Below are 25747 nucleotides of genomic sequence, written 5' to 3'. Positions count from 1 at the left end.
AATATCAAGGTCATCAGCTCTGAGACTAGACTGTCACTGCTCAAAGTGGGGTCAGTGGCCCCCAGAATGGGCATCCCCTGGGAGCTTAAAATGCAGAATCTAGGCCACCCACATCATGAATCAGAAACAAGAACAAGAACACAGGATGAATTTGTGCACATGGAGGGCTGTCCTAGGACTTGGGCCCAGCCCCTTCTGGCCATTCTTTAGGAGGAGGCTGCATGTGTGTGTGCTCAGCCGCTCAGTCATGTCCAACTCTTCGCAACCCCATGGACTGTTACCCGCCAGGCTCCTCTGTCCATGGGATTCTCCAGGTGAGAGTACTGGAGTGGGTTGTCATTTCCTCCTCCAGGGGAACTTCCCAACCCAGGGACCAAACCCACATCTCCTGCATTGCAGGCGGGTTCTTTACTCATTGAGCCACCTGGGTAGTGAAAGGCTGTGACACTGACCTGGGAGGGTACAGGAATGTCCCGAGGACGGGAGCCATGGAGTTTCTCAGGAAGGTGCCCCAGGGCTTCCCTGGACGGGTGGTCCCAGCCAGCAAAGCTGGGCAGCACGCCCCCCACTCACTCCCGTGGGGTCACTCACCGGAGGCTCTGCAGGAGTGTCATGTGGCCTAGTCCTTGAGTGAGCACAGCCAGGGTGGAGCCGCCCAGTGGCAGGTGGCTGAGGCTGGAGGAGAGGAGGCCACAGGAGGACTTAGCGTAGTGGGCTTGGGTCCCCAACATGGACCCCGAGTGCTCGGCAATGACCAGTGATCTCCAAGACAGCCACGCAGTATTTAAAAAATAACTGTACAAACAAAACTGCACTGGGAAATTCAAATGCTGTTTCTCTGTACAAATAATTAAGGTCATCCAGGCAGCAGTTCTATGCTCTGAATCACACTGGACCCAGACTACTGATTGGTAAACAGAGCAACCACATATCGAGCACATACTAAGGGCCATGTAGAGATGATGTGATATACAATCATCTCAGTTTTACAGATGAGGAACACTGCCTGAGGATGAAGTCAAGTTGGGGAGACAAAGAAAGAAAAAGAGGAACAAATACAGAATCTGGATCCAGCCAAGCCTGAAGTCAGTTGCCTTGTCATTTTCCATGATATGAGTTAATATAGTTCTGGGTTGGGTTGCTTTGAGTGAGTGTTCTGTTTCTTATGAGCAAGTATTTTAGTTAACACTCAAGAGCCAGGTAAGGAAGTAAAAAGGGAGGGTGTTCAGCTCACCTGGGTCCATTGAGGACAGTGACAATCGTGTTCATAAGAGATACAACAGTTTTGAGGCATGCTCCCAACACCCCCGCCCCCACCCCCATTAACCAGCACCACTTACTCAAGTGTCTTCAGCCTGCACTTGCCCTCAAGAGCCCCCAACAACACTTTGGTGCCCTCGTCTCCAAGTTGATTGTTAGACAAGCTGGAGGGGACCAAGCATGAGATAAGGGTTAGAAAAGCCTGCCCAGCCCCTGGAGCTGAGTTGTCTCATCAGCACCTCCACACCCTCTGAGTCACCCCTAGGAGACTAGCTCTGGGCCTGCAGGTCCCAGACCACACTTCCTATCCAGGCTCCATGGGGGTATTCCTGGCCCCAAGGGTCAGGCTTAGGGGTCCCCAAGGAGGGGCGCAGTGTAGTTATAGCTGACCCACCTGAGAAAGGGTGCTTTGGATGATGGCTGTACCAGAGGAAGCCAGGGACGAGGGACACGTACACACACATTCAATGATACCTTCTGCCTCTAAGCTCTCTCTGTACCCAACACCACTCTAGGCAGAGAAAGGTGATGAGCCCCAGTTTACAGATGAGGCTGTAGGTCTACTCTAGTCTAAGTCTAGTCCAAGTCTAAAGAGGCACAGTTACTCGTTCAAGGTCACTCTGAGTGACTGATAAAGTCGGGACCAAGAACGCAGCGCTCAGCCTTCCCTAAACCACACTCAGAGTTGCTGGCCTTCATCAGGGAAAAAAGTAATAGTCTGAAGTCCCACCACCCACTTTAGCAAAGGCCCAACTGTCCTCTCCACCCCTTCCCTCAGCTGGGTTCCCAGACCCTTCCAATCCGTGACTCACTCTAGCTCCTCCAGAAGGTGACAATGGCTCAGACCAGATGTCAGGAGGGCTAGCCCCTTGGAGCTCACACAGCTGGAGGTCAGCCTTGTGGAGGTCAAAAGGCAGCAGGTCAGAGAGGAGCTCTGGGTCTGGGAGCTCTGATGGTAGTGGCAGAGGGCAGGGAGGTAGGGGTGGGGAGTGGTTCCTGGGGCAGTGGGAGGGGACCCACCTTCCCTTCATAAACCTCTCCCATCAGGCAATCATTAAGTCAAGATACAGGTTGGAGGCAGGAACATAGACGAGTTGAATAGTTCTTTAAACCACAGTCATTCAGGTAGCAACTTCACAATGTCTGCCATAATCAGGCATAGCGTGTAAAATCTAGCTAGTTACCCTCACTTCCCACGAGCCCTGCATCTTTACTTAAACAACAAAAAAGCATAGCAAGTACTGGAGAGGGTGTTTAAAGGTATACTGGCACCAAAAGGAGAATTTCCCCTGATGCAGTTGGTTTAAAAGAGAACTGACAGTTAGAAAAGCTCCATTTTGCAACCATTATACTGATATTTGATTCAGGCAGGAATGATCAATGCTTGCCAAAATTTGTGAGTGAAAGTTTGAGGGAGAACCGGATATTTACATTGTCTTCAAGTGTCTTCCTACCAGATAATTGGTTAATTACAAAGGGGAAAACAGTAGCTTTTTGAGCGAAGAAACCTGGCAGACACCCCGCCTTAACCAGGCGATCACAGTTAACATCATGGGTAAGGAGACAAGCAGACATCATGTGCTTCCCAATGTGGCACACGTGATATGTTCCTGAGACGAACACAGCAGCATCTCTGTGATATTCCTGCCCCGGAGGCAGGAATCGAAGCAGGAAGAAACAGCAGAGAAACCCAAGCACAAGGGCGTTCTGATACAAAACATTAATAACTGGCGTAGAAATGTCATGACAGTATCATGAAACACAAAAAAGGGCTGAGAACACATTCCAAATTGGAGGAGACTAAAGAGAGATGACACAGTGTGTGACCCTGGATGCAATCTGGGACTGAAAAAAAAAAAAAAAGCAATAAACATGACTGAGACAAATTGGCAAAACTGGAATATGAACTGCAGTTTAGGTAACAGTAGGGTATCAATGTTAAATTGCCTGAATTTCATACTTTTACTGGATTAGGGGAGAGAATGTTCTTGTTCTTAGGAAATACACTGAAATATTAGGGGTCAAGAGGCATGATTATGCAACTTACTTTCAAATGGTTCAGAAAAAGAAAGTGGGGGCGGGGTGGAGAGAGGGGAGGGGTGAGGAGGGAGGAAGAAAAAAGCAAATGTGAGAAAATAAAGATGGAAGGCAAAGTTCGGAAAAGGGCCTCCGGGGCTTCTTCTCAGTCTTCTTGCAAATTTTCTATGAGTTTGCAATTACTTTGAAATAATAAAAGAAAAAGAAAGAGCACAGACAAGGCACTGCTCCTCGCCACGTGGCCATGTTGATGACCATGCACCCGAGCATCATCTCCAGGGCTGTGTGGAGTCCCAGGCCATGGGAGGGGGACACAGAGCTCCTTTGAGCCCAGGGTTGGAGGGAACAGGAAGTACGGGGGTGGGGGATGAAAGAGGTGTTCCTGAGTGAAAGTCTTGTCCACATACCTGAAGTTCTTCAGCTCAGAGAGGGACAGCAGGAGGCTTTGCAGCAGCAGAGAGCTGGCATCGCAGAGGTTCACCTGGGACAAACTGAAAAGGTCCAAGCATATTCCAGAGGATTTCAGGCTGAACACACTTCAGGGATCAACATAGGGATGGGGAGGCCAAGAGAGGGGAAAGGCCCCACCAAGGAGCTCCCAATGGGGCAGGACTCCCCTCTGCCACCCTGGGGCTCTCCCCCACTGGCCCAACGAGAGAAGCAAGAATGCCGGGGTTAGCATGGCCCCAGGCTCTGTTCATCCCCATCCTGCCCTGGCCAACCTCTCACCTATGGCCTGAAGCAGGCACTGGGGTCGACCAGAGAACTCAGGGCCTCAGTGTTTCAGGGTACTGACCTGAGCTGCCGCAGCCGGGCACATGTCTCCATCAACTTCCTGGCGAGGAGGTTTTGGTGGGTTCCCAGGTCACAGTGAGCCAGCCTGGAGGTGGAGAGGGAAGCAGCTGTCTGTAAACACCTGGGTCAGTATTGAGGACTCAGTCCCTGCCTACAAGGAGTGTGTCTGAAGGTGGTAAATAAACGCTAATCAAATAAGGTCCCACAATTTGCCGGTCGACCATGGGAAGTACTGTGAAGGAGAGGTCCATGTGGGGGCCTGGCACGGCTGTGCAGGTTGTTCACTGCACAAGGGGGGTCCAACCAAGGAAGTGAGTCGGGGCTGAGATCCAGGCATGGTCTATGCCTCACAGTGTACACATGCAGGGCTGCACTCACCCCAGAGAGGTGACTTTTTAGTTTCCATAAATGTGCTATATGGATCAGAGGAGCTGTGAGCCCAGGCGTCTATGAGAGTGGATAAAGGGAGGACTTGACTAAGTCTGGGTGGTTGCAGGGACCTCCCTGAGATGGTGGCATTCAAGCTGAAACCTGAAGGATGGGATTGAGTTAGCCAGATGAAGAAGGATGAAGAAGGAAAGAGAGGAGAGAGCATGCTGAGTTGGGGGGAACAGCCTGTGCAAAGGCCCTGAGATCAAAGGGAGAAAGGTGGTGTTTGAGGACTGAAAGCTAGCGGGGATGGCTGGAGCCAAGACCAGGGTTTGGGGTGGGGATGGACAGCATGGAGAGGCAGGTCAGGCTAGGTCTCATAGGCCACGGAGAGACTTTAGGCATCAAAGAATTCTGAGTAGGGGTATGAGAAATATTGGTAAGAAGCGGCATTGTCCCTCCTCTCCCTCCCCATCACCATTCAACCTCTTTCTTGGGGTCCCAGGTACTGGGTCCCACCTGAGGGCCACGGCTTCTGGGTTCTCCTGATGGGGAAATTCCAGCTGGATACAGAGCTGTTTCTGGGTCTCGGAGATGCTGAGGAGGGAAGGGGTGGTCAGCGTGAGGTCCATGGGAGCTTCCCCTGTAGGCTGTGCTGGGACTGGGCCACTCAGCCGACAGCTCCCAGACCCAGTGGGGATCCAGACATAGGCCAACGAGACACCAAAGCCTTTGCTCTTGGCTAATCCATGGGATTCTGGTGCCTCTGGTCATAGAGCCATGGTGTGCGTTGCTGTCACCAGGGGCCACTTCCAGACAACCAGCATGGACTCCCAGCAGTGTCCATCTGGGACCTAACAGCTCATTGTCTTGGATCTAGGGCTACCTTCCTCTCTCCAGCACTGCTGCCTAAATACTGCACAAGTCCCAGCAAGTATGTGTGGCGGTGTTGTTTAGTCGCTAAGTTGTGTCCAACTCTTTTGTGATCCCATGACTGTAGCCCATCACGCTCCTCTGTCTATGGGATTCTTCAGGCAAGAATAGTCCAGTGGGTTGCCATCTCCTTCTCCAGGGGAATCTTCTCAACCCAGGGATTGAAACCAAGTCTCCTGCATTGGCAGGCAGATTCTTTACTGCTGAGCCATCTGGGAATATGTGTAGCCCCTCACATAGGTCCCAGGAGCTCCTGCCATCTTGGGGACCCAGAGAACCCACTAGGGACCCAGCTATGACACCAGAGGACAAGAGACCAATGGCTACATAAGGGATGATCCCAGTGGTCATGAAAAGATGAAAGAACCTCAGGGGCCTCCTTCCTGAACTTACCTTATTCCAGTGATGTTGCCTGAGGCCTGGGCACAGACTTCCAGCAGCGTGAGCACCCCGACTCTGCCCACCCATGGCTCTTCCACCCTGTCAGAGAGGTGATGGTGACAGTTGCTCAGTCCTGTCTGACTCTGCAACCCCATGCACTGTAGCCCGCCAGGCTCCTCTGTCCATGGGATTCTCCAGGCAAGAATACTGGAGTGAGTTGCCATTCCCTTCTCCAGGAAATCTTCCCGAGACAGGGATCGAACCCAGGTCTCCTGCACTGCAGGCAGATTCTTTACCATCTGAACTACGAGGGAAGTCATAGAGGTGGACACAGAGGTGTCCCTTGTGGGGCAAAGGTTCCCCCAAGGTTAGTGTGGGAGGGGAGGAGAGGGTTGGGGGGTTGCGGCTAAAGGCTTTTTGGGTTTTGCTGAATAACAATAAAATAAATTTAAAAATTAGGCATAAGCATAAAACAGAAAATTAACATCCTTGTTCCAATCATTCAAAGAGAAATTTTTTTTTTTAAATAGTACTTTTAGGTTGAGAAAAAGTCTATATAACATCACGTTGCAAAGATAAGGAAATTAGACTATATATAAGACATGATCCCAATTTTGTATTTCAAAAAAGGGAAAATATATATAGAAACACATATGGTGAGGAAGAGGGAGATAGAGCTATGAGAAAAATATATTAAATGTTAACGGTGATGGTATCAATTGCAGAATTCTCCTGGATGGTTTTCTTTTGTAGTTGTCAATATTTTCTGAACTTCGTACAATGTGCACAGATTAATTTAGAAGAAGGAAAAAAGAGAGTTATTTAAAATATTGCTGCTTTTAAAGTTATGTTGAATTTTTTTTCAAAGTACTATTTTCTTATGTTCTTCTGGATTTTCCACAAACTTCTATGAGGAGTACATATTATTTTTAGAATAAGGCAAGTTTTAAGTAAAAATATTATTTGGGGTGATCCAGTGCTTCTGGGTATATACCCCAAAGAACTGAAAGCAGAGATGCAAAGAGATACGTGCACAGATACATCAGAGCAGCATGTTCACAACAGCCAAAAGATGGAAGCAACCCAAATGGCCACGGATGGATGAATGGGTAAAGAATGAATGGCTAAATGAATGTGGCTTATATACATGGTGGAGTATTATTCAGCCTTAAATAGAAAGGGGATTCTATAAGAAGGTACAATAAAGATGAACCCTGAGGATATTGTGCTAAATGAAACAGACCCATCACAAAAAGACAAATACTGTATGACTCCACTTGGTTAAGTCCGAGAGGGGTCGGATCCATAGAAACAGACAGTAGAAAGGTGGTTGCTAGGGGTCGGGGGAGGAGGCACGGTGGGCAATGAGTTTAATGGGCAGTGAGTTTCCGTTTTCATGAAGTGTTTCGGTTGTACAACGTGAATGTTACTTAACACTACTGAACTGTCCACTTACAAATGGTTAAGATGGTAAACTTTGTTATGTGTATTCTACCAGGATTTTTAAAAATGTCATGCTGGGGAACAACCAGACTTCATGTGTCTCATCAGAGGCGGTGTTGGGAAGTGCACAGCCTTGGCCGCCAAGTACGTATTTTGGGACACAAATATGTAACTGAATCTCACAGAGCCTTTCCAGTTCTAGGAAAGTCAGGGGTTAAGAGGAACAAACTCACTGACCTCACAAGGAAGCACCAGACGGAGCCAGAAAGTGTCCCAGGGGACCGGTTTTCTCAACAAAACCAGACCACCAGGGAAGTGCCTGGGTGTCGAAGTTTCCTTTTTTTCCTGAAGTCCCCAAGTACAGATCACCCATTAAAAAAGTCCAAAGAGCTGTCACCTCTTTGTCACAAAAATGTGGACCTTGATGGGATCCTGGATCCAAAGAGCCAGCTGTCCCATATGGGGGCAGTGGGAAATTTCAGGCTGGCTTGGCTAATACCCGACACTAAGGACTTGTTACTCATTTTTGTAGGGGTCCTAATTCAACTGTGGTTATGTAAATAATGTCCTTATTTTTTAAAGACTTGAGGTGAACTCTTTGGCGTGATAGTTTATGAGATCAATAATTTATCTTAGTTAAAAAATACAAAGCAAATACGGAAAAACATGAAACTGTCAAACCTAGGTGATGAGGAGTTTTCAAAATTGCTTTTCTACTTTCTGGAATCTTCTCTGTTTTTCTGAAAGTTTTCAAAAGATCAGAGTGAACATATTTGTTACATGTTGTTTCTGATCTTGGCTGAGTGTCTTTTATTTTTATGGCCATGTGGTGGGGCATGCGGATCTTAGTATCCTAACCAGGGATCACACCTGTGCCCCTGCAGAGGAAGTACGGGAAGTCCCCGGGTGTGCTTTTAAGTCTCCTTTTTTTCTGAAGTCCTCAAGTACAGGTCCTGCCTTGGGCAGGGGTGGGGGAGCTTTTCTGCACCTGAAGGGGTTTCTGGGACTAATGGGGTGGGGGGGCCTCTGCATCCAGATGGCAGGGTTCTGGATGCAGGAAATGGCTAAGACTGTGACCTTGGGGGAAACTCTTCTTCAGAGCCCACTTCTGCCCTCCATTCCTACCACAGTCCCCTCCCAGAGTCATGGGCAGGCAGTACCTGAGAGTGAGCACCCCCGTCGGCCACGTTAGCAGACCCAGGAGGACAGTCAGCTGCTCCAGGCCCGGGAAACACCAGGTCAGCCTGTGGACAGAGGTCGTTCTGGAAGGGAGCCCCTACCCCTCAGCTGCCCCCACAGGCTGGGCCCAGTCACTCACGTGAGCTCCGTCAGCTGCAGGGCCTGGCTCAGGCTGGCGGCCAGTCTGGGCATGTGCTCTGGCTTGAAGTGGCACTCGCTCAGCCTGAGGGCAGAGGGCAAGGGGCAGAGCTTGGGCAAAGCCTGTCGGGACTACAGTCCTGCTGTCCCCCAGCCTCCCCCAGGACCCATGGGGGAGCCCCCACTGGGTGCAAAGGCCTGGACCAGGACCTGAAAAAAGGCCCAAGTGCAACCTGTGCTCTGGGAGCTTCTCTTTGGAGAGAACACTGCCCAAGAAAGTGCTAGAGTCATCACTCACTGAGCCCTGACTCTAAGGCCGGCCCTGGCCCAGCCTCTGGGTGCACCCCATGAGCAAGCAGGCATGCCTGCCTTATGTGTGGCATCTCACTGAACCCCAATAGCATCACCTACAGGCAAAGAGACTGACCAACCCAAGGACACACAGTTGGAAAAAAGCAGCGACAGATTTGGGTTTCAATCCAAGTCAGCCTGACTCTAGCCCCTAAACCTGTAACCACTTCTCTAGTCTCCAGGCCCACCCTACTCCAGGCTCCCTTGGGTGCGGAGGGTGGGGCTGGGGCTGGGATTCTTGCTATGGCCCTGTCCTCCCAGGGCCCGGCCCGTGCGGCTGGCAGACAGGCCCCGGAGCACTGTCTCACAGACGGGCTGAAAAGAGAGCCCAGCATAGCACAAGAGGGCCACTCCCTCTCACAGGACAGGGGCCACCGGAGGTGTCCAGGAAGGGCTGACATGTGAGCTGGGTCATACAGCATTGGGAGAATTTGATCTCAGAAAAGGCAGGGAAGAGAATGCCAGGCTGAGTGCCCAGAAGCAGGGATGCTTCATCAGGCAGTGCGTGCTTGGTGAACAAAGATCCCTTGTGGCTGAATCTGTGTGCACACATGCGGTATATGAGTGGTGTGTGTGATGTGTGCATGTTATGTGTGGTGTGTACAGGGGATATGTCTGGTGTGTGTGCATGTGTATGATGTATTATGCTGCGTACGTGTGTGTGTGTCTGTGTGTGGTATGTATATATTTGGTCTGAGGGTGGTGTGTGTAGAGGGGTGGGAGAAGTGAGAGAGAACACGGCAGGAAGTGGCAACCAGATCAGACTCTGCGAAGACCAGGCTAAGGATTTGAACTTTATCCTCAGGGCACTTGGGAGCTACTGCAGGGCTCAGAGCAGTGGAGTACCACGGTCAGACGTGCATGCTGGGAAAGTCCCTCTGGGGGCTGCGGGGGGATTGGAGGAGGCCTGGTCAGAGGCAGGGGACCAATGCAGAGGCCACGATCACAGGTGAAGCAAGACATGTAGAGAAACTCACCCAAGGCTGAGAAAGACAGAGCCTGAGGCTACCAGCAGGGGATTAAATAAAAAATCACTGATACAGCACTCAAATAAGGCAGGTCGTTTCCAGGCACTTGAAACACATTTACTCATTTAATCCTCACAACAACCCTCATTTTACAGGTGAGGCATTGAAACACAGAGCAGTCAAGTCACTGGTCCAAGGTCACACAGCTATTAAGTGGTAGAGTGGAAGAAGGGAAAGTGTTAGTCGCTAACTCATGTCTGACTCTTTGCAACACCATAAACTATAGTCCGCCAGGCTCCTTGTCCACGGGGATCCTCCAGGCAAGAACACTGGAGGGGGTTGCCACTCCCCTCTCCAGGGGATCTTCCTGACCCAGGGATCAAAGCTGCGTCTCCTGCATTGGCAGGTGGATTCTTTGCTGAGATCTACCCCAAGAGGGTCCAGAGTCTGGTTGTTTAACTCAGAAGCCTCCAGACTCAGTTAGGCTGTGGCTAAGGCGCACAAACACCACTCGAAGGCCTGGTCCAGGGGCTGAAGGTATGGGGAGACTGGGGGCAGGTGTAGGAGAGACAAACCCAGGTGGTAGCTCCAGGCAGGGTGTGTGAAGGAGGAGGGGACCCTGGGAGGAAGGAGGCATGGAGGCCACCACAGGGTCATCCGCCTATCCCTGGTTCCCCTGCCTTTCCTGTCACCCCAGACCACAAATTACCTCAGTGTCTTCCCAGTCTCTTCCTGTCGGGAGAAGTGAATCCAGAAGCTCTGCTTGGAGCCCAGGCTGCAGAGAGAAGGGTGTATGGAAGCCCAAGGCCCAGCCTTGCCAGCGTCCCTAGGACCCAGGTGCCAGGGGGCACAGGGAGGGATGGGGGCTGGGTCCACAGGGGCACGGGAGGGTGGAGCCACGGCAGAGACCCTTGCTGACCAGAGGAGACCCCCACCTCCTCCTTCGAGGATGCTAAATCTGGCGTTTCCCCACCTGGTGGCCTCCCTGGGCCCCATGCGTGCACACACGGGCCTCAGAAGATGGAAACTGTGATCCCACAATCAGTGAACTCAGAGACTCAGAGAGGCTCAGTTGCCCTAAGTCACACAGACAGAGGGCCACTGAGCATGTGAGTCTTGCTTCCCCATCATCAGCAAGTAGCACCAATGTTTCCTTACTTCACTGAGGCCTCCCGGAGACGTGGGCAGGAGGGGAGCGCCTCCACCAGGCACAAGACACTTTCCTGAGACATACTGTTGTGGCTTAGACTAGAAGAGAAAAGAGGTTCAGGATAAGGGGTGAGGCAAGACCTCAGTGGAGCCCTGCCCAGGTCCTCACCTCCTCCACTCCAGCTGTCATCTCCTAGAAGGGAGTCCTCAGCGTCCAAGTCTCCATCCTCAAGGTGGAGACACTGAGGTCCAGAGATAAGCCAGAGGGACGCTATCGCCACCCTGGCAGGCCAGGCAGCATACTCTGAAATCTTTGAGAGTCGCCCCCACTGCTGCCCCTGTGGTCTGAGACCAGGGGTGAGGGCACTGATAAGGCCAGGCTGCCAGCTCCAGCTCCATGGGGGCCAGGGATGCCCAGAGCGCAAAGCTTAGTTGCCTAGCAACGGGCTGTATCCTGGGTCTGGACGTCAGTCTCGCAGGTCACTGGGGAGACTGAGTGACTGAAGATGAGTCCCCAGGGGCCCTCCCTGCTGTGGCAACATCTCCAAATCTGTGTCCCCTAACTCTGGTCAGAGGAGCTTCAGGGACAGGATGGATGGACCAAGAGCCAGGACAACTGAGATTTCTGCAGCTGATTGGGGATGAATTGTTGCTCCCTGCCTGGAGTCAACTTGGGCCACCGAACACTAGTCACAGTCTCTTGCGGGTGTTTGGTGAGAGCTCTGCCAATAGTGGGCAGTGAAGGAAGGAGGAAAGGACCCAAGGTGGGTGGGTGGGGGGAATCAAGGTAAAGATCACCCCCTCCCCAGCCCTTGTCCCCTGGAGTTCTTCAGGGGTGCCTGAAAAGAAGCCCACTAACATTCCGGGCCCTGGGGAGTCTTCCTCCTAGTTGTCCTCAGGGCTGCTCATCACTTACTCAAGCGAACCAGAGATGGGCACCTTGGGGAGACATTCCAGGAGGCACCTGAGCCCATCATCACCCAGCAGGTTTGCTGAGAGGCTGCAAGAGGTACGAGGAGGAGGTGGTTGGTGATCTGATGTGCCTGCTCTTCAGTGAGCATCACTGCTACTCTACCCGCCCCGCACCGTCACCACCTCCACCATCACCTCCACCACTGTGTGCAACTTCTGTTCCAACAGCACCATCATCACCACCAGCACCATCGCATCCCTACTACTTGGCATCCCTGCCTGCATCCCCGTCACCTCCATCAGCACTAGCACGAGCACCCCCATCCCCTCACCAGCACCACAGTTAACCAGTCCTCATCTTCCCCTTCAGTATCTGGTGACCACTCCTGGGACTCCAGCAGGCTTTCAGCAATTAGAGAAAAAGCAATTATCTTTTTACTGTGCACTCGGCCTCTACCTGTTGGGAGCCATCATTTTTGAACCAGAGTAAATTCAGGAAAAAGACAGACATTTGGAGGATGCATTTACCCAAAATATTTCTGCTTTTGATTTGGGAATGCAATATCAGAAACTGCACTTGAAGACTATTTCCCTTCATTTGTAGCATCCTATGGTTTTAGCTACAGTTTCAGGAACAAAATAATCAGTGTGCCTGGGAATATCTGATTTTTACCCTGCAATTTTGAACTCATTTTGCCCCGATGATAAGACTTTTGAGGCTCATTTATTTCCATCTTTTCCTGAGACACTTTGAAAATGAAAAAATCTGTCTCAGGAAGCCACTTATTGAAATAATTTTTAGAATATGAGAAAGTTCCCTCTAGAATGAAAAAACTGAAAAACTCAAAAGACATCTTTGCTTATTCATCTTTCTTTAAAATCCATGATTTTCATCAGCCACATTTCTCTCCTTGGCCACACCACAAGGAATTGAAATTGTGGGGGTTTTTTTGGTGGATAGCTCTCTGTATGTTCTGCTTGTCCTAAGCTGGAGTTCTAACAGTTCTGAGTAAAGGCCCTGCATTGAAGTAAGTGTGTGACTTAACACAGATCTTTAAACTCTCTCAGTCCGCTCATCTATGATATCCAGGGTTGTTGAGAAGGAGGATAAAAAGGATATGTAAAGCACTTAGAATAGTGGAAAAAGTGCTCAAAGCTCTTTTTTCCCTACCCATGCAGGGCTGCGCTATTCAGGCACCCAAGACAGGCCACACTGATACCACTTCTCATCAGCCTGAGAGCCCAGGCACACATCCCTACGCTGGCTGGCTCCGGGCCCTCCGCAAGCAGAGGCATTGGCTATTCTTAACCACCTGCTCAGCACGTCAACGGACCCTTCATTTCAGGCTCCACCAGCCAGCAGAGCCCCAATGCCTTGAATAACAAGAGGCCAAGGGGCTCCTGTGGCCCTTTGCGAAGTGAAAGTAACTAAAAGTGTTAGTCTCAGTTGTGTTTGACTCTTTGCGACCCTGTGGACTACAGCCCTCCAGGCTCCTCTGTCCGTGGGATTCTCCAGGCAAGAATACTGGAGTGGGTGGCCATTCCCTTCTCTAGGGGATCTTCCGGACCCAGGGATCGAACCGAAGTCTCTTGCATTGCAGGTGGATTCTTAACCATCTGAGCCACCAGGGAGGCCCAGTCCTTTGCAAAGGGCTCCCCTAAATTGATCAGGGGTACACCCTGAACTAGCTCTACATGGTAGCAGTGGAGGATGGGAGGGATAAGATGGGGACAGAAACTTTACAGATGTGACTGAGTCCCAGGCATCCTCTCCTCTGTTAGGTGGTCCTGAGAGCATGCATGGGTGTGTACACACAAACACACACACACATCCTTCAGGTGCCACGCAGAACATGCTCCAACTTACTCCAGCTGGTGGAGGTCTTCACACTTGCTCAGCAACCCGCACAGCGGCTCCACGTGCTCCTGGCGGAGGCCGCAGTCAGTGAACCTGCGGCAGGAAGGGAGATGGGGTCCCTAAGCTGGGTATAGCTTCGAAGCTCCAGCAGGGCTTCACTCAAGCTTGGACTCTCTAGAAACATCCAGCACCCACCCGTACCACCTGCCCCGCCCAGCAGATCCCACATATGTTTCCTCTTTGAGGGGATGGTTCTCAAAGTGGGGTCCCTGACCAGCCCCAGTAGCACTCCTTTGGGAGCGTGGTGAGAGGCACATGCTGGGAACACAACCCAGACCCGCTGAACAAACAGCCTCTGGAACAAGGCTCTCCAGGGTGATTCTGATTCAGTCAAGGTGAACTATAGCTCTTAGGGTCACTTTAATGAGCAGACATGGGGGTGGAGTGGAGGAGACCCAGAGTGATGTCTCCTTATGCGGAGGATTATTCATACTGGAATCAAAGTAATAGTAAAGTCTGTCTTTGAGAGGCTTACACGGATACCACACAACAACAAGGTAAATGAATAGCTTATGGCCAGCTAGCAACTTAAAAAATAAACTTAGAATGATAAAGTACCTAAAACCAGTAACTCAAATTTTTATCAGTTACTTTCCATTTTTTTCAGTCCCAAATTCCTTATTATACTATTATTTATATCTTATTTTTAAATCAGCTCATTCTTTTTATTTAATGCACTTACCAGAAAAGAAAACCTTGTATCACCTACTCCAATAGAAAACTAGCATTTCCTGCCCTAAACAGACCGTAAGGATAAGGATGCAGGAAATGAGGACAAAATATCATCATTATATTCAAGCCAGATATTGGCACCTGCTGAGGGCTCTCCTCCTACAGCTTAGCAGACGTGAAGAGGTGTTACAGACATGCTAAGAGGCAACTGACACTTCCTCTTGGCCTTGTGCGTGCTTGGTGCTTCAGTCATGTCTGACTCTTTGTGACCCCATGGACTGTAGCCCCCAGGCTCCTCTGTCCATGGAATTCTCCAGGCAAGAATACTGGAGTGGGTAGCCACTCTCTTCTCCAGGGGATCTTCCCGACCCAGGGATCTAACCCAGGAATCTCCTGCATTGCAGGCAGATTCTTTACTGTCTGAGCCACCAGGGCCTTAATCAAACACAGAAATTTTGAAAAAGGAAGAATCTGATGAAAGTGAACCAGTAGTCAAGTATGGATGTGAGAGTTGGACTACAAAGAAAGCTGAGCGTGGGAGAATTGATGCTTTTGAATTGTGGTGGAGAAGACTCTTGAGAGTCCCTTGGACTGCAAGCAGATCAAACCAGTCAATCCTAAAGGAAATCAGCTCTGAATATTCACTCAAAGGACTGATGCTGAAGCTCCAATACTTTAGCTACCTGATATGAAGAACTGACTCATTGGAATAGACCCTGATGCTGGGAAAGATTGAGGACAGGAGGAGAAGGGGACAACAGGGGATGAGATGGTTGGATGGCCTCACCAACTTGATGGACTTGAGTTTGAGCAAGCTCTGGGAGTTGGTGATGGACAGGGAAGCCTGGCGTGCTGCAGTCCATGGGGTCACGACTGAGCGACTGAACTGAACTGAAGTACTCTACTATCAGCTCAACCTCCTAAAAATCATCCCATCCTGGTCTATGTCCTACATTTTGGAAATAAGATTTGGAAACTATGAAGGTATTCTAGAAGTCACCATCGTGCTGGGTTAGGATAGGAACTGGAAAAACTACCGCCCAAGGCCGCCTGTTTTATATGACCAGCACGCTAAGAATGGTCTATCCATTTTCAAATAGCTGAGAAAAAGAAAGTCAAAAGAAGAGTAACATTTCATGACATGTAAACATTACACGAATTCAAGTCTCAGCATTCACAACTCCAACTTTACTGGCACACAGACACGCCATTGTTTATATATTGTCTGTGCTGCTTTCAAACTTCTGATCTAACCCTTTACAGAGCACATTTGTTCACCTCTGGGCTAGGAGCGCTGTAGCACTGCCTGGATTCAAGTCCTAGCTGCACCCCAACCTGTGGCGTGACCACAGCTGAGAGGCTTCTAGGATGTAATGTGCATGAGGCTCTCAGAATGGTGTCCTGCAGATGCTCAACAAATATCAGCTCTTCATGTATTGTTATTTCACAGCTGAGAAGGCTGAGACACAGAGGAGAAAGGTCTGGTCCATGGTCACTTGGTGAGCCGGTGGCATCGGGTAGCTACCAGAAATGTCATCTGTGCGTTTAAAGGTTGCCCCCTCAGCCCATCATCCTGCCTCCTGTGCAATGCCTGCCCCCGGTCACCGAGACAACCACAAAGCATTGGTCCAGGAGTCAGGGGAGGGGGCTTTCGTAACCGTGAGTGCCGCTTGTGTTTTATATGTTGCCTTGTATCATCTTTGCCAACAGCCTGCAGTCTACCATCTGCCATCACCAGCTCCCTTCTCTCAGTGGAAGCTGAGGATCGGAGAGCTTAAGGAACCTGCCCAGGGTGCCAGATCCTGGTGAGGCTGGGATTTTTTTTTTTTTTTTTAAGATTTTATTTATTTATTTTTGACCATGCCACATGGCATGCCAGATCTTAGTTCTCTGACCAGTGATCAAACCCATACCCCACTGCAAGCGAAGTGCAGAGTCTTAACCACTAGACCACCAGGGAAGTTCCGGGGCTGTTAAAGCCTGGGGGCAGGAGTGGAGTGGAGTCCTTTTCCTCGGAGCAGTCCTTGAGCTCTAATCCAGTCTGCTGTGGACTCCTCATTTGCCCACGACAGTGCCTGGCCCTCTCAGTCTGTCCTCTGCTCTGGACATACGAGAACTGTCTGTCTGTCCTCGATAATCCCCTATCATACCAGGGCCCGGTTCCGGGGGACTTACCAACAGCACCTGTCTTCCTGCTCCTCACTAGACCTGAGATGCAGGGTCAAATGACGCAGGGACCTGGAACAGACAGCACCTTCGTCAGCCACCTTCGACCACAGCTTCAGGATGCCCCCAGGGGGCAGGTTCCCCTTCTTGAGCAGCTGAATCTCTGATTTGGGTCCCGCTGCCCTCACCCCCACCCTTCACATCCAACAACCTCCAGCACCACCCTCCCAGATGAGTTCTGGTTGCCCCAGGGCAATGCCCACCTGAGATCCACCTTCTGAACCTGTGGGCACAGGCTGAAGAGGTCAGCTAGCAGGAGGGGGCTCTCTGGAGGCAGTTGCATCTGGCTCAGTCTGACAGGGAAAGAGGTGGGGTCCTATGTGAGCAAGTTGGAGCCAAGCAAGATCAGTGGGCAAGAAACCTGGACACAAAGGATGGGGGGCACTAGCAGGTGAGCCAGGTAATAAGGAAGGAGGCAGCGACTCAAGAGGGAAAAATAGGAGCTTGGGGTCAATTGGGCTTAGGTTTGGCTCTAGTCCTGCTTGTAGGCTGTGTGTCCTTGGACAAGTCACTTAACCTCTCTGAGCCTCAGTTTCCTTATCTGAAAAACACGGACTACTTATGACATACCTTCCTCTAGGGTGTTGTGAGTACTGAAACATTAAGCTTGTGCACTGCCTAACACAATACCCCATGCTTGTTGTGTTGTTATTATTATACTGCTTTTATCCCAAGGACTAACAGGTGAGCCCTTGCTGACAGGGAGCGGGAAGATGCAAGCCATAAGAGTTTCTCAAGGTCAGCACTACCAAGATGATTCTTTGGTATTGGGGGCTGTCCAGTAGGAAGTTTAACAGCATCCCAGACCTTACTCACTAGATGCCAGGAAAGATTGAGGGCAGGAGGAGAAGGGGATGACAGAGGACGAGATGGTTGGATGGTATCATTGACTCAGTGGACATGAGTTTGAGCAGACTCTGGGAGATAGTGAAGGACGGGGAAGCCTGGCATGCAGCAGTCCATGGGGTCACAGAGTCAGACGTGACCAAGCGACTGAACAACTCCCTAGATGCCAGCAGGAGCACAACCTCCCACCCCCTCCACCAAAGACAACAAAAATGTCTCCATCCTGAGTGTCCCCTAAGGAGCAAAATCACCCACAGTTGGGAAGCATTGCCTTAGAGAAAGTGACTTGCCTCCATCTGCCTCGCTCTATCAGCCTTCCATCAGCGTGTCTTGTCAGTTCCACCTCCAAGGTCCACCCTGAATCTATATACTTCCCTCTCCCCTTCCCATTCCCAGCCCCCTCGTCTCTTATTCTGGCTGCACAGCTCCTCCGTGCTCTGACTTGCTTGTCCAGGGATCCCTTCTCCACCCAGCCGCCAGACTAAGCTTTTGAAAACACAAATCATTCCTCTCCTTTTCAGGTCTCCTTGGGCAAAATCCCAAACTCCTCCCCATGGCTACCAGGCCCTGTGTGACTGGGCCCAGGCTTGTTTCTCTACCTTCTCTCCTACAACTCTGCTGGCCACTATGCTCTGGCCGCACTGGCCTTCTGCCTGTTCCTTGAACACGCAAAGCTCCACCCTGCCTCAGGGCCTCATGCATGCTGTTCCATCTCCTTGGCATGCTGTTCCCTGCTTTGCACAAGGCTGGCTCCCTCTCCTCCCTCTGGCCATACCCCAGTGTCCCTCCTTAGAGGTGGTCCCTGACCACTCTCGCCATTGTCTAAATCACCTCCAATAATCACTCTTTACTATATTACCTAGAAAAATACATTATCACTGTCTGAATTCATCTTATTTGCTTTCACTCTGCTTATTGACCTCTCCTACTACAAGGTAAGCTCCAAGTAGACAAAGGTCTGGTCATTTTTTCTCCCTCTCCGTTGTGTCTCCAGCACCCCAAACAGTGCTTCAGAGCAGCGTACAAACAGTATGGACTGAGTAATACAAAGCTTAAGCACTGGTGAGAGTCAGGCTGGTCACCTCATTCCAAAGACAGATGAAGAGTCGGGCACTGGTGCTGTGTGACCTGGGCATAGAGAAGCCCCTCTCTGGTCTGAGGTTTCCTACTTATTTATTTTAACCTGCAACTTATGTGTCCCAAGGAACCCACCCTTTCCTGGCAGGGAGGAACCATAGTGGGTTCTGTATTTTGACATGGGCTCTGCCACACTTGGGGCTTCCCTGGTGGCTCAGAAGGTAAAGAATCTGCCTGCAATGCAGGAGACCCTGGGTCGGGAAGATCCCCTACAGAAAGGAATGGGCAACCACTCCACTATTCTTGCCTGGAGAATTCCATGGACAGGGGAGCCTGGCAGGCTACAGTCCAACACTTGCCCACCTCTGAGAAGTCACATGTCTCCTCCCTCTCCCATAGGACTCAGGGATAAGTAAGATCCTGGGTGTGACGAGAACCGTCTCAGGGCTGAGAGATCCTTAGCAGGAGTATTTAATGTTGCTGTTTTTAATGGTACAATTTAATTTTCTGCTGTATTTTTCCATCTCAGCTACAGATGCTTTTGCTCCCTGCTAGAGAAATATTTAAAGTAAATCCTTTTTAAATTCTAAGCAGTCTGAGCTGAAATTAGAAAACAGAGTTTTAAATACTTTGGGGAATGCTGTTTAAATTCCCCTTTTACAGAATTAGATGGTGACCTTTCAAAACAAGTGTGTGATGTATACATGACCTACAACTGTAAAGTCTCTTTAGAGGAGCAGGTGACCTTTCTGTGGGTAGGAAGAGGTAAATTGGCCCGGTTGTCACAGGCTTTCCATTCTTCAAGGTGCTTTTAGAGCAACTGTCTTGTCTGAATCCCAACCCTGGGGGGAGGGTGAAGACTACTAGTCCCATTTGTCAGATGAGGAAACTGAGGCTTAGAGGGGTCCAATAACTCCTCCGAGGTTGATAAAGTATTAGCGAAGAGCTGAAAGCAGACTTAAGCTCCAAATTGTGCCAGGAAAAATTATGAAACAGCTCAAGAGAAGGATGGAGGGACAGAAGGGAATGGCTTTCCAATGCAAGAGCCTCAGCTCTGCACGGGGAAACGGGGAAACCAGTCTTACTGCAGCAGGCTTAGCTGGGGGAGCTGCGGTAGGTGGTGCAGCAGGGTCTCCAGGCTCTGGTCACTCAGCACCTCACAGGACAATCTGAGAAACAAAGCATCTGAATGAGCTGGGGGACATCGGGAAAAGCTAGATGCGTTCTATACCAGGACTGCCCAAAACACCCCCTCTGAATACTGGGTCCTTGAGTTATCATTGAGGCTGGAGGAAAAGGAAGGTCGTACATGCTTGGAAAATGCTGGGTTAAGTCACATTAACTTTCTCGGCTGCAGGACTTCTCAGAGCCTTTAATCTGCCCTTGTGCCTTGTGAATTTCTAAGGGGCTATAGTAGGTATATTTTTCCCCAAAAGACATGGACAAGAAGGATCATTCTTTTGAGGGCCTTGAAAACTGGTACTCAGTGGAACATACTTGTTAAGAAGAGAATGCTGCCTTAACTCAAGGTAGTGAACAGACCAGTGGCAATTCAGGCATTTAATGGGTCAGCAAAGAAGAGACGCAAGGTAGCTCGGGTCTCTGATTGTCCATCAAAACCAGACCAACCAGCTGATAGCTTGTCTAGATAACTCATCAGAAGCCAGCCCTCTTAGGAGGAACTCCTGATACCCACCCTGTGATCTCTGCTCTGGCTGGAGGACTGTGTTGACCAGCATCTCCCAGCACTCTGGGATTTACATACAGCCCTCCCTGGGAGTTGGGAGCCACCACCTGACCCCCAGAGGCATTTGGACAGTGTTTTCCTTCTGCCTCCTCCCCTCTTGCTTCCCCTTCTTCTCTCTCTCCCTGTCCTTGGTCCCCTGAAGGCTGCCCTTTCCCCTTGCTGGGGTTGTCAGGAGCACCCCAACATGTGCTTTTCTGGCTGGAGGGGAACCCAGCTTGTGGGGAACAGTGGCAGGGGCCGCCTGTGGTTCTGGAGTTGGAAGCGAGGAGCCTGTCAGGACCCAGGCTGTAGGCTCAGCTATACCTCCTCTGTCCTAGGACTGGGTCTGGGGCTCAGGGCACAGGCAGTGGCTTTCATTGAGGGGTGGTCTGACCACAAACACCAGTGGCTTTCCACTGGACACCCAACAGACATAGTGCCATGGCCTCTGCTTGGGTCAATGCTGGGTTTACACACTGTTGTTGTTGTTTTTGAAGCAACAGAACCTTTACCCATTACAACATCTCACATGGAATGCTGAAACATACACGTCATGTACCATGATATAAATGATATTAACAAGCAGGGGTGAGTGGGTGAGGGAACTCTGGACTAGCTTTGCAGCTTTTCTATAAAGCAAGTCACCAACTGTTCTAAAATAAATGGTTTGTTTGAAAATTCATTGGTTCCACACGTCTCGATATTTCAGGAAAGCCACAATGTTCTGTGATAGACAAAAGGTTGTTGCAGAGCTTGTTGAGATCCTGTGTCTGTTAACAACATCACACTCCCTCGTCCTCTGTGTTCATATGTATTTGAACAAGGAGAGAGGCATGAAAGGACACACCTCTGGTGTCAACATAAGGATATTGTTAACAATGATAATGTTAATAATAATGGATAATGAGCTTGTTGCAAGGGCCAGAAGGGCATTGGAAATGGGAGCCAGAACACAAGGGAAAATAAAAAACCTAGCAAAATGGAAAAGAACATACAGGGCAATGTAAAGTGAAACTGCACAATGTAGCTGGCCTGTGACTTCAAACAGGAAAAAGCTGTATACACAAATGGAGAGGGCCACCAGGACAAACAACGATGCTGAGTTGAAAAGGGAAGGGGTTATTTAGGTGAGGCAGGTTTGTCTTGGGTTTCTTTATTTTACGGTAATTATTATAAGAAAATGACAGCAATGATGATGAGGGCAGGAAAAATCTGACTGACCACTTTGCAGATGACAAAGCTGAGAACCAAAGGGTTAAAGCCATTTGTTTGCCTTAAGTCATCCAGCTGGTCGGTGGCTGAGCCAGGACTCCTGATTCTAAGCCCAGCCTCTGGTCACAGACCCAGGTATTCTGGGGTGAGCTGGTATCCGGGGTGGACGGGGTCCCCTGAGGAGGAGCCTTCAGAGTGACAGGTTCCAGCCACAGAGGCAGGCCCAGGTGGGAGCCAGGGTGGGGCTCCCAGGGTGGGGTGGGGGCAGACTGGGGCTCCCAGGTGCCCTGAGTTGAGCAGATGGGAGATGAAGCCCCAGGCCTGGCACAGTCTCTCTCGGGGGGAGGGGTGAGGTGCCTGAAGCTGGGGCCACTGGGAGGCACCGAGCCTCCAGGAACTCCCCTGAGGTCGGGCTGCGGGGTCTGGCAGGAAGGGACCAGGAAGGACTCACCTGGCCTCTAACCAGGCCACCCACACCCCAGGCCACTGGGCAGGTGCCCATGCTGTGGCCCTGGGCTGTGTCCTCAGTACTTACTGGACTTCCAGGGGCCCTGGGCACTTCTCCAGAGACTTGCAGAGGTAGGAGAGGCTCAGGGGCTCCAGCTGACATTCCTTGAGGCTGAAAAGGGGCCAGCAGGCATGATGAGGTCAGGGAGGGCTCAGGGACCCTGTGCAGCCCCCAAACCTGCAGGCCACCGGCCCCTCCCCTGACACGGAACACCCCACCCCCTACATGCCCCAGGCCCCCTACTCTGACAGTCACAATCAAGGCCCCCTGAGTGCTCAGCAGCTCTGATCCAGTCCCAAGTCCTCCTGGGACTCCTGCCTACATCCAGGCTACCACTTTCACTTACCAGCATTACTTTAACATCCCCTGGGTTCCCCCTCTTGCCTCCCTGCCAGCCTCCACCCTGCTGGCATCTTATCTGTAACAGTATAAATCTGACCACCCTCTCCTGTGCTAAAAACCCTTTGTGGCTCCCCAGTATCCTTAGGGTAAAAGTGAAACGCCTTTCCCATGTCTCCACTCACCTCCACTCTCCCCATATAAGTTTTAGCCACCCAGAAATGCTCCCTGGGAGCCAAACCTTCACTCCCCGCCACCGCCCCCTCCCCACGAGGTGTTTATACCCTGCCTGCTTCCTGCCCCTCCCTGCTCCCTGATAACCCTGTTCAGGCACCAGCTATGAGCTACGGTGTCTCTCTTCTTAGGTGAGGAAATCAACCCCAGAGACAGGAGGGGCCCAGCCAGGGTCTCACAGCCCCTCATGGTAGGGCTGGGAAGTCTTCCGAGAAAATAACATGGACTCCTCCACAAGGGGAATGCTGGATCCCCCAGCCCCATCAGCAGCCCTCCCAGACTCTCCACTCCCTCACCCTTCACCCCATTGTGGTTACCCCCAAACAAGAGGCAGTAAGACGGTACCAGAAGCTCCTGGGGACGTGGCGCTGACCAAATCCCAACCGGGTTCCAGCTCGGAACTCTGGCAAAGATCCAGCAGCCAACAGATCCCTGCAAGCGGGGAAACCATCTTGAGAGGAAAATTCCAAGCATCCATACTGGAAGACTCGACTCATTAGGGCTGGTAGGAGCCCTTGTCACAGTCAAGCCCCTCCCTGGACAGATGGGGCAACCGAGGCCCAGGGAAGGGAAGTCAGAGCGAGGATGCCCACAGCTTATACCTGTCCACGTGGGCAGCACCTGACCAGGTTGAGGGGTGCGAGGACAAGAGCCCTCCTCTTTCTGACCATCACTGTGGGCAGCATTCACATGACTTCCCCTCTCTGTGCCTTGATCCTTCTGGTTTCAAGAACCCAGAGAGTCCCTAGAAATGGAGACCCTAGCTCTGCAAGCAAGACCACCCTGGCTTCAGGCAGCCCACTTACTACCGTAAGGCTTTTCTCTAAGGCACTGTCTGGAAATGCACTCTGCCCAGCTGGCCCCACTTGAGGCGCCCTTGTACCGGCCAAGGTGAGACCAGGTGGCCTGCCTCCACTAGGGGGCAGCCCGGAGCCCTGGCACAGGAGGAACTTGTTTACCGCAAAGGCATGGAAACTTTTTCAGAGCACCAACGGTTCTTGGTTTCTCAAATGTGATACTCAGCGTGTGGAAGGGCAGTGATTCACAGGAAGGGAGGAGTCTGCTGCCGCTGCTGCTGCTAAGTCACTTCAGTCGTGTCCGACTCTGTGTGACCCCATAGACAGCAGGCAGCCCACCGTTCTACAAAGGTCTCCGGAGGCAGAGACACGGCTGCTCCCCGCCACCCTCCAACACAGCCGCTATCTGCTGGCACCTGTCTTGTGGTAGCATCATCCGTCGGCTCCACCCTCCCTCCCACATGCAGGCCTTCTGAGAAAAGATTTTAAGGCAGCTCATTACTGCACGTTAATATGGGGAAGAGGGTTACAGAAGTGATCCATTCCAGCCTGTCAGATATGGGTGGGTTACTCTATAGCTAACAGCGGTCAGTATGGGCCTGGGGGTGGGGGCACCTATAGGAAGTGGGGACCAGAGAGAGAGGGGACCATACCCTGTCCACACCTCAGGGCTTCCCCTCCTTACCTGCCTCTTTTGTCGCCTCTCAGGATGACGTGTTGGCTCGCAGAGCTGTAGACAGAGAGAAAGCAGTAGCGTAAGAAAGGGCCAAGGGCTCCCTACCCGGGCAGCGGCAAGGCAAGAGACCAGACACGCTAGGTTAATTAATGGTGGCCTGTTTTCTCAGCAAACGGGACAATAAACATACTACATACAAAGCACGCCACTGACAGGTCTTTGATGCTCACGATAAAATTGTCCACGTCACAGACGAGGAAACTGAGGTATAGAGAGACCTAGTGATCTGCTCAAAGCAACCCAGCCAGTGAGCAGTGAGCCTGGACTTTTGAACCTGGTCTTTCTGCTACTGCTCCACCTACTCTGGGAAGGGGGAGGGGAGGAACGGGCAGATTTTACCTGAAACCAGGGAAGATCTGCTTTGCCTGGCCCAGGGCTGCTTGGCTGGGTGCCTTCCCTTTTTCTTCTTTTTTTTTAAACTTTAAGTTTTGTATTGGGCCATAGCCAATTAACAATGTTGTGGTAGCTTCAGGTGAACAAGGAAGGGACTCAGGCATACGTATACATATATCCATTTTCCTCCAAACATCCCCCCCATCCAGGCTGCCGCACAACACTGAGCAGAGTTCCCTGTGCTATCAGTAGGGCCTTGCTGGTTATACATTTTAAATATAGAAGAGTGTATCAGTCCATCCCAAACTCCCTAACTATCCCTTTCCCCTATCCTTCCCACTGGCAACCATAAGTTTGTTCTCTGTGAGTCTGTTTCTGCTTTGTAAGTTCATTTGTATCATTTCTCTTTAGATTCCACACATAAGGGATGTCATACAATATTTCTCCCTCTTTGTCTGATTTACTTCACTCAGTGTGACAGTCTCTAGATCCATCCATGTTGCTGCCAGTGGCATAATTTCATTCTTTTTAATGGTGCCTTCCCTTCTACACTCTCATCAGCTCCAGAGACCCCACCACTGGGGCGGGTCCCTGAAAATTCAATGGCTACCGGAGAGCACTCAGTTTCCTTAGAAGTCTCCCAGGGCAATCCAGAGAGTAAGTACGGGACAGTATACGGATTGTGTCCCATGGTGCATTTCGAGAAATTTGAGCATTCCTGGAGCTATATTTCATCATTCATCTATTCAATCATTCCACAGACACACACCAGTTGTTCACTGGGCCTGGTATCACACCAGAGCCCTGAGGATGCTGCGTCATGAGTGGGACAGACGAGGGACAGGACAGGGTCCCAGGGGCACTCTCACCTGAATTCCAAATGTAGAAGCCACCGCAGAGTAGAGAAGCACTGGGTCAAACTGCACACACCCTCCAGGGACAAATGGTTCTCACTGAGGCTGGAGAATCAGAGGGATGTTGTGGACGAGGTCACTCAGGACTCAATAACACCCTCTTTGTGGTTAGAGCACAAGGTTGGGGAGGGCTGTCCCTCTCTGTACCAGACAATGGAACACTCTGAACCCCAGAGTTACTCAGAGTGTCTCTGCTAACTTCTTATTGTACAGATGGGGAAACTGAGGCCCAGAGAGCAGCAAGGTCTGGCCTAAGATTAAGAGACAAGTTGGTGACAGAGCTGAGATTAGAAC

General features: G+C 50.8%; 1 protein-coding gene across 13 annotated transcripts in view; it reads right to left on the bottom strand.

Moving 5' to 3' along the window:
* The window catches only part of NLRC5 (NLR family CARD domain containing 5), a 93615-nt gene that overhangs the window by 7074 nt on the left and 60794 nt on the right, over nt 1-25747 (bottom strand). For 8 of the 13 annotated variants that reach the window (XM_086350773.1, XM_086350764.1, XM_086350770.1 and 5 more), the window contains 20 exons: nt 25409-25498; nt 24156-24200; nt 23019-23105; nt 22128-22211; nt 19740-19823; nt 16935-17024; nt 16681-16743; nt 13783-13866; nt 11920-12003; nt 11013-11102; nt 10564-10629; nt 8537-8620; nt 8379-8462; nt 5788-5874; nt 4981-5058; nt 4094-4177; nt 3705-3788; nt 2073-2156; nt 1341-1424; nt 592-675 (listed from right to left, as the gene is read on the bottom strand). In XM_086350773.1, the coding sequence (XP_086206899.1) occupies nt 592-675; nt 1341-1424; nt 2073-2156; nt 3705-3788; nt 4094-4177; nt 4981-5058; nt 5788-5874; nt 8379-8462; nt 8537-8620; nt 10564-10629; nt 11013-11102; nt 11920-12003; nt 13783-13866; nt 16681-16743; nt 16935-17024; nt 19740-19823; nt 22128-22211; nt 23019-23105; nt 24156-24200; nt 25409-25498 (1620 nt within the window). Of the gene's footprint in view, nt 1-591; nt 676-1340; nt 1425-1654; nt 1772-2072; nt 2157-3704; nt 3789-4093; nt 4178-4470; nt 4624-4980; nt 5059-5787; nt 5875-8378; nt 8463-8536; nt 8621-10563; nt 10630-11012; nt 11103-11919; nt 12004-13782; nt 13867-16680; nt 16744-16934; nt 17025-19739; nt 19824-22127; nt 22212-23018; nt 23106-24155; nt 24201-25408; nt 25499-25747 lie in introns of those variants that run through there. The other 5 variants (XM_086350769.1, XM_086350774.1, XR_015145500.1 and 2 more) reach the window with 4 other exon arrangements.

The sequence above is a fragment of the Bos grunniens genome, chromosome 18 (genome assembly GCF_055505025.1).
Source record: "Bos grunniens cultivar Pamir isolate PY7600 chromosome 18, Bosgru_T2T1.0, whole genome shotgun sequence".
Lineage (NCBI taxonomy): Eukaryota > Metazoa > Chordata > Mammalia > Artiodactyla > Bovidae > Bos > Bos grunniens.
Note: the sequence above shows the minus strand (reverse complement) of the source record. Positions and strands in the feature narration are given on the sequence as shown.